The sequence below is a fragment of the Lagenorhynchus albirostris genome, chromosome 5 (genome assembly GCF_949774975.1).
Source record: "Lagenorhynchus albirostris chromosome 5, mLagAlb1.1, whole genome shotgun sequence".
Taxonomy (NCBI): domain Eukaryota; kingdom Metazoa; phylum Chordata; class Mammalia; order Artiodactyla; family Delphinidae; genus Lagenorhynchus; species Lagenorhynchus albirostris.
Window position 1 is genome coordinate 49,818,898 of NC_083099.1, and position 11,370 is coordinate 49,830,267.

Below are 11,370 nucleotides of genomic sequence, written 5' to 3' on the forward strand. Positions count from 1 at the left end.
GCAGGCTCAGTAGTTGTGGCTCACGGGCCCAGTTGCTCTGCGGCATGTGGGATCCTCCCAGACCAGGGCTCAAACCTGTGTCCCCTGCATTGGCAGGCAGACTCTCAACCACTGCGCCACCAGGGAAGCCCCGGTATGAACATTTAAGTAGTAAAATATTTGATTGAAATACTCTTGTGAATTAAACTAGGAGCCCAGTGTAGCAGAATGCCAGCCTCCCTGCTCCCTGTGACCCACTGCCTCCCTGTGGTGACCCTTCCTCACTCCAGGTCTTTCAGTGTTCTTCTTCCTCTTGTCTTTTCATTTTGGTTAACTTCTTCTGGGCCTTCTCTTCACCATCTTCCATCTGGCTGTTGGTGACTACTAAATTGCACACTAATACAGACCTAGATGTTAAATTATGAATGTCGTTCAGGTCAAAAGTTAAGATTACCTAGGATTATGACAATTTGTACCTTGTTTATTCCCAGGCTTCAGTTTTGGACTACTTTTTGGTTCTAAACTTGCTCGTGGGATTATTAGTCTTTTTTGATTTTCAACATTCCTGATTCTTCTAGAAAATGTTTTGGGGTTAATCTAAAAACTTGTAGATTTTCCCCCTATAACTTATATAAATTAGCCTTATTTTTAATTTTTTAATCTTATTTTTCCATTTAAGTAAAAAATCAAAGAAATCTTGATGATGAAAATTATTTTTCTTTCAACAGTGACATTGTGAGGAAGATCGATCAGTCTGAATTTGAAGGTTTTGAGTACATTAATCCTCTTTTGATGTCTGCAGAAGAATGTGTCTGATCCTCCTTTCTCAACTATGCATTTTGCTTGTGTTGCCATTTAGTGCATGGATAAACTTGTTACCAGCCTGGAGGCAAAGAACCATTTTATATTTTTCACCTGCAAGAAAAGCACTCAGTATATTCTATTGTTGACTGTAAGAGTCAATTATTACATCTAAGTTTAACTATGGAAAAAAAATGAAACTACTTTGCAGACAATCATGTCAAAATTTAGTTACACTGGTAATCCAGCAACCTACTGATGAATAACAAAGCTGTCTTTTTTGTTTAAAGGAAGTACTGACTAAAAAGATTATCTGTTGCATTAAGGCACATGGTGGATTACATCATAAGCCTCCCCTGATTTTTGTCATACTCATGAAGTCATTTAAGTGTTTAATTTTGGAATAAAAGAGTAATGCAAAATACAACTTGTTATATTACCTATTACTTTCTGAGTTCTATGTGTTTAAAAATTCAGCTGTAAATTTTATCATTGCTTTAGCAAATTATTGATTTTTAAGGCAACAATTATAAATTGGTAATAAAAGACGTTGCTTGCTTAGAATGAGGGAATACAGATTCTCCTTGAGGAGGAAAATAGGCACATTTTATTAAGAATCAGATTCCAAATCATTAGCTGTTTTTGAAAAACTGATTCAAGTGATTTCTTTAGTATGTTACAGGGTTAGTGTCTGAGCTTGTCCCTGTAGTGGGAACTTTAACTGGAGTGTTAATAAATGTAGTTCAAAGAACCCAGGATGCAGTTAAATGGAACACTTCTCAGTATATAAAAAGGAAAAAATAGAAACTTAAAATAGATACAGAAAAGTGCAATGGTAATATTTATTTCTTATTGGACAGTAAATCTCACAGTCGCTTTTTGTGATTTGACTTAAATAATAAGGAAGCACTCACTTGCTACCAAATGTAAAAGCATTCCATTATCCAGTGGACACAGAATGTATATTATTTTTTCCTTATAAGTCAGTATACAGGGAAATAATTTATCTTCCAAATAGTGTCTGAACCATGCTGGTTTCTTCCCCAAACCACATTATCCATACTTTCGGATCCTTTTTGTGGAGTCTTCAATGAAACTCAAGAAAAAATAATAAAGTAAACATGAATAAATCTTCAGGATATGCACGTACACTCACACTCATCACAGTTCCAGCTCCATAAGTGAGTTTTTGTTAAGTAGGTAACACATGTAATCAGAGTAGAATACATTTCAGGGGCAGAGTTCTTCAGATTATTTTTTATTAATATTAGTGTTTAACAATTTATTATTTAAAGGGATGCCAATGATAGCATCCTTCTGTTGTTTATTTTTAATTTTTTTTAATGAAAAGGGACTTAAAAAATAACCATGATCATTTAAATTACTTATAATTGCCCAATCTTAGTAAAATGTAACTTTTAGGAAAGCTATCTAGTCTTAAATTTAGAATGATTTAAAATATGTAGGCATTTATTAAATTACCTCTTTTTGGGGGGCACGGGGATGCTGCATTTCATTTGAAATGTAATTTTTCCAAAGTTTCTGGCCATGTACTCTCTTTTCTTTGAATAGCTATGTCTGAAAGCAATGAAAACCTCCAAGGAAATGTTTATATAATTTACATGTTTATTTAAGAGGTATGTATGTTTCTCTTAAGACCTGAAACTTGTTTGAAAACAAAAAGCAATATTCACTTCAAATCATAAATTTATGGAAATTTTTGACATATCAGAAATATGTTTATCATCTTGCTTTTAAGTGGTACTGTTTCCCTTAGGGCATTCTTTCTCAAGTTTTAGAATGTGGACTACTCACGTAGTAAGTGTGTTTAATATGCACATTACTGGGCCTGCCTTAGAATTCTGTTGGGTCTTTGGATCTCATTTTGAGAAACTTTTTTTTTTTTTTTTTTTGCGGTACGCGGGCCTCTCACTGCTGTGGCCTCTCCCGTTGCGGAGCACAGGCTCAGGACGCGCAGGCTCAGCGGCCATGGCTCACCGGCCCAGCCACTCCGCGGCGGACAGGGGCACGAACCCGTGTCCCCTGCATCGGCAGGTGGACTCTCAAGCACTGCGCCACCAGGGAAGCCTGAGAAACATTTTTTTGAGTTTTTCTTTTAGTTTGTCCTTAGTTACATATTAGAGTATTCATGATAAAACATTTTGAGAAGGGGTGCACAGTTACTATCTTATCTACAATTTTAAATAAGTTTTGAGTAAATGACTTCTTCAAGTTAGATATCTTCTAAAAAAAAATCCATCAGTTTTCTATCAATGTTACAAATGATGAAACATTTTTCTGTGATGAGGTTTTAACCATTATTCAGGGTGGCCTTTTTTTAAATATATTTTTTAAAAAAAACTAATAAGATTTACTGTGTATATTTTATACAGAATTGAATTACAAATATGTTTTAAATTGTATTCTGCTTTTTGTAGTCCTTACGTGCCATGCCAATTCTTTTTATATTACATAGAAGTTGTTTCAGATTACTCACCAGGGGACTAAGGCAGTTGACAGAATGGTTGGAATTTTGGTGTTCTAAGGAAAAATTTATTTTGTATATGCATGTATGTGGTCAGATCATTCTATGTGTATGCAGCCTGAAATGCATATCAGGTATTATGCTTGTTTGGTACCTGTACATTTACTTTTACAATTTTGTTTTGTTTTGATTTTTGTCATGTAGAATACTGCCTTGGTATAATGTGATCTGTATTTGTGTACCTTTTTTTTTTTACTTTCAAATCTTTAAATAAAATGTTTAATACTCATCAAGATTGGAACATGTTTAATATGTAGCATACCAGAGTTTTGTGAAAGAACAAAGGCATATCAAAATTTGTTCAAGAAGAAAAATGAAAATTTTAGAGTTTGGAATTTTGCTGTACTTAAAGCAACATTGGTAGTTCTGATGCCATATTGTAGACATCTACTCATAAAATATTGTTCAGTGTATTTTTTTTTTTTTTTGCGGTACGTGGGCCTCTCACTGTTGTGGCCTCTCCCGTTGCGGAGCACAGGCTCCGGACGCACAGGCTCAGCGGCCATGGCTCACGGGCCCAGCCGCTCCGCAGCCTGTGGGATCTTCCTGGACCGGGGCACGAACCCGGGTCCCCTGCATCAGCAGGCGGACCCCCAACCACTGCACCACCAGGGAAGCCCTGTTCAGTGTATTTTTAAACTCACCCCTCTATATCTCTTATGTTGGAAAACAAATTAGTAAAAAATCAGCTGAAGAGAGAGCATTTTAACTAGTTTTAAAACTGAACCAAATTTAAACAGATGCAGAACAGTATGTTCTACAGTGATGTATTCTAGAGTTCCAGAACTTCTCCTTTCTCAGTTGTAGCTAGTGTCCATATATAAACAGGCGTGAGCCTGGTATCCCACACTTACAAACCTCTTTACCATTACTTAAGCCTTTCCTTTCCTTTCCAAGGAGAATGACATCTTAAGTGCTTTTACTTTTTTCTTAATTGCCTTGTCAGAGAGCTAGAGCCTGTATATTAAAACCACCAAAGACTGATCTCCTGTGTCTTCTCTATTATTTTATCCTAATATCCCCTGTACCAAATCATAAATTTGGTTGTTTTCTTTGTGTTAATAAAATCCCAAAACAGAATCCAAAGAGCAGTTTGAAGCTTTAGGGAAATTTTGCATTCAATAGGGCAACCAGTTTCTCCCTGAGAGAGAAAGTCAATCTCCAATCTTTAAAATCCAACAGGTTGGTTTCTGGATAACACCCAACAGCAAGTCATTTGGTATATATGATGGTCTTCCTTCATGGATTTACCCTCCTATCCACTAGGACTTAAGGAATCAGTTAAGACCCAGATAGTCTGAGTAGTTTGTATCCAGAGTTTATTGTCCCAGAATGTTCATGGTGCTAAATAAGGCTAATAAAAAGACAGAATCTCTGCCCTTGATATTCAAGATAGAGAACAGACATACTCAGAAAGATGATTGTCTCCACAGGAAATAGTCCAGTGATAAGAGCCAAATAAATGCAGAAAAATATACATTATGTGGCCATGTTAGGTTACAGGTTTACCAGTGAAACTTGTATGAATTTTACTTGATATTCATATATAATTGATCCATGCTATACGTTTTTTTAGATTTATGGTAGATTGCAAAAAGCTTTAAGAATTCATATATACATAATAAAATCTTAGATATCTCTATATATGCACACACGCACACACACAGTATATACTATACTAGATATACTATATATAAGATTAATATATAAGATTGTTTTTGGCTTTTCTGCTCAGAAATATGAATTGGAATTTACATGGACATGGGAGAGAAAATTATCAGATGCTCCTGCTTAGATTAGATTTTGTACAGTTCATCTCTGAAATTTATAATTAAGAGGAACCAGCTCAGAATTTGAGAGTGATTTTTGGCTTGAAATGTGGCAGTGCAGTTCACTTTTATGTAGCAATTTGTGCCTTACTGGCATGAACACTGTATTTTTACTCCAATTACTATTTTTAACATTTTTACTGAAGAAAATGGAATTACAATTCTTCTAAGGATTAAGTGGCTATTTCGTGTGATCTTTTACAGGCTATCGGAAAGTTCAACTCCATGCCAGATGTATTCACTAGACTTGAGAGAGCTTTAGCTCAAGTTTTTATTGACAGTTAACAGGTCAGAAACAAATTCTCATTGTGTAAGAAAGGACCCTTTGCTGGTAGAGGCGGGGCTCTTTTACCAGGAAAATTTTTTTCAAGCAAAATTTTTTTCTAAGGTAAATTTCTAAGTAAAATTTTCTAGAAGTAGTGCCACGTAACCAGATTTAAACCTTCCATGATGTAAACTGTCTGCAACGTGGGTGGTTATACTTTGTGACTTTTTACGTTATTCATAGTATATTTGCTATGAAGTAAGTGAAAATTTTTTTCTAAGGTAAATTTCTAAGTAAAATTTTTTTCTAGGCACTCTTGATTTTTACTTAAAAGTTAGATTTTTAAATTTAAAGATCATGAAAGTATGTGCACTTGTGCATCATTTGAAAGTTTACTCAATTTGAAACAATATTTTAATGAAGAAATCTGAATCTATGTTAATGAGGATACTTTGCTACATTATTATTCCCTTCTTTAAGTTTAAATTTTTATTTCATACGTTTATTGAAGGCTATGTAATGTGTCCAGTACTATGCTGATCCTACAGGATTTGGAAAAGTTTTATTGTAAGGAATTTTTTTATGATACAAGGAATAAATTCATTCCAGAAAAGTTGGCATAGGTTTAAAAGAAAAAAAGTCGGTGTGTGTGTTATCCTTTGAGGTAGGGGATATTTCCTATGATTAAAATAAAAATTAACATTCTCCCCCAAGTAGTGAGGTCTGAAAAATGTGGAAATGGGAGATAGCAGCATATATGGTTCTGTCTCAGAATGGTGATTCCATCCACTTCATCACCACCAGGGGCCAGTCTCTTGCTGTAATGAAGGTCAGACTTACCAGCACTTTCACCCTCTGGAGAAGGCAGTATATTCTCTACAAGCCGGTTACCAAGAGGTTCCAGGATTTCATCAGTACTGATCATGTGTGTTTTGAATTTACAGTTATCTGGGAGTCTGGCAAATTGTCATAGAACTGCTTTGCCTTCTTTAACTCTTCAGGGTGTTAGACCTTCCATATTTATTCAAAACAAATTAGGACCTACTATGTGCCGGGCACTGGGGATATATCAAGCAAGCGTCTAGTCGTGTCATACTTCATGCAGTCTGGGCAGTTTTCCATCTGTGAAGGATACCTTTAGCTGAAAATAAAACCAGGGCTGATTTTGGTCATTTAACTATGGAAGAATTCAATTAAAACAAAATGCAGGAAATTGCCCACATGCTTTAGTTGTGGAACTTTCTATGTCAATTATTTCATGGCATCACAGGTTTAACCCATGAATGTTTGTAGACCCTCAGAGTATCCATTAAAAACATGATTTCAGGAAAGTTTGGACTATGTTGCTATTTAACAAACACTAAACACTTTTGTACTGGAAGTAAATAGTTGAAAGCCTCAGTTTGCCAAGGAAAGACATTTTCCTGCTGATTCCATTGAACATTAATTTCCAGCATGCTTCAGTTTCAGGCAGTCATTTACTTCATGGCCCAGAATAACTCTACAATGTGCTGTGAGTTGCACTAAACAACCTCACACCTTCTCCTTCACAGGTTTTTCATCAACAAATTTTTAGATTTGTTGTGTTACTGACACCATTTTATAATCTGCACATTGTAACTTGATAGAGCAACTAGGAAGTATGAAATCTGTCCACGTACAAAGTATTCTTAAAAGTATAAGAATTCCTTTTTGTGAGCCTGCTTCCTTTTTGTTATATTCACTAGTTTGTTGTACTTTTTAGATTCCAAATACAAGTGATATGCAGTATAACGTGAACAAACTAGTGGTTACCGGTGGAAAGAGGGAAGGGGGAAGGGGCAATATCAGGGTATTTGTATGAAGAGATACAAACTATTAGGTACAAAATAAGCTACAAGGATATATTGTACAACGTGGGGAATATAGCCAATATTTTATAATAACTATAAGTAGACTATAACCTTTAAAAATTGTGAATCACTATATTGTACATCTATAACTTATATTGTACAACTATACTTCAATAAAGATTTTAAAACATTTTACCAAAAAATGGGGAATAGGTAAATATATTTTTCCAAATTTCTATAGTGATAGAAATAGAGGAAAGAGAAAAAAAATTCCTTTTTGTATCTCAAAACAGAGGTGAAAGATTGAACTTACGATGAGGCCTCGTGATTTTTATTTCTATCTGATTTTCAGTGATGCCAAAGGAGGTTAAGTTTCCCAAAGAAAGTTGCTCCTCACTGTTGGGTCCACCCAAATAGAAATAGTATTTATGGATTTTAATAGCTGACATGGGCCAGGCATGTGCCAAACATTTCACAGACGTCTCATTTAATCCTAACAATCCCGTGGCTGTCTCCCATCCCAGAGCTACTGAACTGAAGTCTGTGGAGGCAAGACCTGAGACTAGCACCTCAGGTGGTCTCAAGTTAAATTCAGAGAATTTAATCCACTAGCCTTATTAATATGTACTATTATCACCATTCAACTGGTGGGGGAAAAAAATGGAGTTTTAGGGAGGTTAAGTAACCTTGCTCAATCAAGGTCCATATGATTCCAGTACCTGTTGTCTCCCAAGAAAGTTATATAACATTTGCTCCAGATTCTGTCTCCTGAGAAATTACACACAGCTAATTAATGCCCTGTTCTTCAAACTCTCTCTGGCTAACTCCTTCATGGCCATCTCTGTGGGTCTGGCCCCTTCTCTGCAACCCTCCGTGTTGGCTCAACCCTGCCAGCCTTTTCCGGTGATGTTGTGCTCCATCTTTCCACGCTCTGAGCCTCCCACTTCATAGATATATGAAGTACACTTTCTTGACTGGCCCAGGACTGCTTTCTTTCAAGCACTCAGAACTGTGTGGTAGCCCATCAGAAACTGTTCCTATATCCAACATTTGGTGTGAGCCTGCCTGGTGAAGTAATCCTGTGGCTGGCCTCACCCAACCACGACTTCCTCAGATCAAGACGTCCAGGACGCTGCTGATTTCTGGGAAACCAGGGTACCCCCTGAAACACACACACACCTCTACTCCACTAGGTGACTGCGAAGGTTTGTTCTTTTAGACACCTTGGAATTAGTTACACCCATATGCTTGTTATTTGTGGTGATGCTTCAAGGTATGACTCCAGCAGGATAGCCTGCCCTGTACGCTCATCCGCATTCTTCTCTGTTCTCGTCCTTCCCAGACTCAGCCTTCCTTCTTCCTTTCCCTCCTAACTGTTCTGTGTGCCCACTGGGACCCTCCTTCCTGGATACATTGACATCAAGGTTCTCAGCCCATTCGTTGCACTCTCCCTCCCCTTCTGAATGAGAACGTTGCTTTTCCTGCCGCCCTCTCCAGTGGAGGCTGCTCATGCTAATGGTTCCCGGGATTCAGCCTTCTCCTGCTCCCTTAAAGCTACAGCATACTATGACTCCTCCACCTTTGTGTAAAAACCCTGCTTCTTCAGGGTCTGTGCTATGTGGCTCAGCCTCTTTATCATACAACATCCTCCTCCTCATTCCATTTCATTTGAGGAAGATGTGGTACCTGGCTCACTGCTCTACCCTAAAGCCAGCCATCTGTAGCAACCAGTGTCTCAATGGACCAGGGATCCAACATCCAATCAAACACCAAATCCTATCCTTTCTTCTTTCTTTTTCTTTTTTTAACTTTTTTTTTTTTTTTTTTTGCTGTGTTGGATCTTCGTTGCTGCGTACGGGCTTTCTCTAGTTGCGGCGAGCGGGGTCTACACTTCGTTGCGGTGTGCGGGCTTCTCTTATTGCGGAGCACAGGCTCTAGGTATGTGGGCTTCAGTAGTTGTGGCTTGCGGGCTCAGTAGTTGTGGCTCGTGGACTCTAGAGCGCAGGCTCAGTAGTTGTGGCACACGGGCTTAGCTGCTCCACGGCATGTGGGATCTTCCCGGACCCGGGCTCGAACCCATGTCCCCTGCACTGGCAGGCGGATTCTTAACCACTGTGCCACCAGGGAAGCCCCATCCTTTCTTTCTTATCAGTCTTTTTCCTACCACACTTGTTTCCACCTAAGGATTTTAACACATGCTGTCCCAATGCCTCCTCTCCTTTTGTCCTTTCTCAGGTGGACATCTTACATGCTTCAGGCATGTGTGTCTCTTCCCCCGAGAGGACAACCTAGGGCCACCTTACTTAGCCCCCTCCACTATTGTCTCTCATTGCACTTTGTTTTCTTGACAGCATCGCTCACAATGTGTAATTGTATGTTGCTGATTTATTTTACCATCATCTGTCACCTCCACCAATCTGTATGTTCCATGAGGGCAGGGACCACGTCAATTTCATTTACTGTTGCAGTCCCAGCACCTAGAACAATGCTTGGCACATAGGCCCTCCAGAAACATTTATTAAATGAATGAATAAATGAGTGAATGAACAAACGTTAGCCATGTACTTTGGAAAGAGAGAGCTCCCACTGGCTTGTGGTTTCACCATGAATAGAGGTTGGCAGGGAAACTTTCATTGATCCAGCAGAGTTGGGACAAAGGAAGCAGTACTTTTTTTTTTTTTTTTTTTTTTTTTTTTGAGGTACGCGGGCCTCTCACTGCTGTGGCCTCTCCCGTTGTGGAGCACAGGCTCCAGACGCGCAGGCTCAGCGGCCATGGCTCACGGGCCCAGCCACTCCACGGCATGTGGGATCTTCCCGGACCGGGGCACGAACCCGTGTCCCCTGCATCGGCAGGCGGACTCTCAACCACTGTGCCACCAGGGAAGCCCAGGAACCAGTATTTTTTTATAGACCACGCAGATCATTTTTATGCTTTAATAAAGTCTGGAAAACAGAACCAGGGAAGGGCCTTCACCCACACACTAAATGCTGACCTAGGCTAGATAGCTTCTTGCTATAGTCGGGAAGGTGAGTCATTCTGGGCTTTTGTGGGATTCCCCAACACTTGTGTAAACAGAAGCATTTAGCGAAGGCCCTCACTTACTCAGGTAATAAATGGAAATCAAGGGAAAAGGGACTCCTGAAAGATTGTAGAGACTGAAAGGTGTAGACTAATTTTAGTTTGTAATAGGTTTTCTGTTTTGTATGAGGAATTTTGGAGAGGAGAATTTCAGTTTATACATTTCCTTTGTTGCCTTAACCAGGTGAATAATCCTATTGAAACTCCTCAATGGCAGCATGTTTCATACTCTGAAGATGATTTCTAGAGGTAAACAGGACATATTATCCCTTCTCTTTGGCCACATCGGAACTTCAGTTCTTCTCAGGAGAGAAGAAATGATGACCCAGAGAAGTTTTTTTTCCTAGCGCAATGAATCCCCAAAGCTGTGGCTTTTGTCTCTTCGTTGAGCTCCCTGGTTGTATCTCAGGTGCTTGCCCTGGGCCAGGGGAGCAGAGGATCTAGTTCAGAAGCTCGTCCAAGTCAGTGTTCACAGACCCAGAATAATATTCAATTAGTTCTGTACTCCAGGCTCCTTGTGATGGGATTTCTTGGGGGATGAGGGCGGGATAAGGATGAAAAGAGAGACTGCACCTCTCGTTTAGAATCCTATCCCTAGAAGCTCACAAAACTACAGGGTGTCAACCACAGGCCATGAGAGTCCTCACGAGGGTACCCTCTAAAGATAGCAGAGAATGTCCCACCTGGAATTCCCTTTCCTCTCCCCACCCTCCCCCATCCACCTCCTTTACCACAGAGCAACCCACGCCCATCTCTGCTGCTAAGATGAGTAGGGGAAACGCAGGGGTTGGAGGAGGGGAGGGAAGAACTGCAATTGCCTTGCTTCTGTTTGTTTGTTGATTTGGTTTTAATTCGATCACTTCTAAATTTCTTTAAAAAAATCAGACATTTTGCATTGTGAGGATTAATATCCTATGGCTACGTCTCCAGGTCTAGGTTTAAGATTCATACTCTCCCTGCCAGCACGATTCTTGGGCCTTTGGGGCTTAGAAGAGTATCTGTCTCCTTTTAAAACCTGGAGTAACCTTACAAAGTTCCCT

The 11,370-nt window shown here is 39.1% G+C and overlaps 1 protein-coding gene across 9 annotated transcripts in view; it reads left to right on the plus strand.

Moving 5' to 3' along the window:
- Nucleotides 1-3,554, plus strand: part of PRKCI (protein kinase C iota) — a 79,870-nt gene extending 76,316 nt beyond the window's left edge. For all 9 annotated transcript variants that reach the window (XM_060149978.1, XM_060149980.1, XM_060149983.1 and 6 more), the window contains one exon: nucleotides 708-3,554. In XM_060149978.1, the coding sequence (XP_060005961.1) occupies nucleotides 708-795 (88 nt within the window). In that variant the 3' untranslated portion in view covers nucleotides 796-3,554. The remainder of the gene's footprint in view (nucleotides 1-707) is intronic.
- The last annotated feature ends 7,816 nt before the right edge of the window (nucleotides 3,555-11,370 follow it).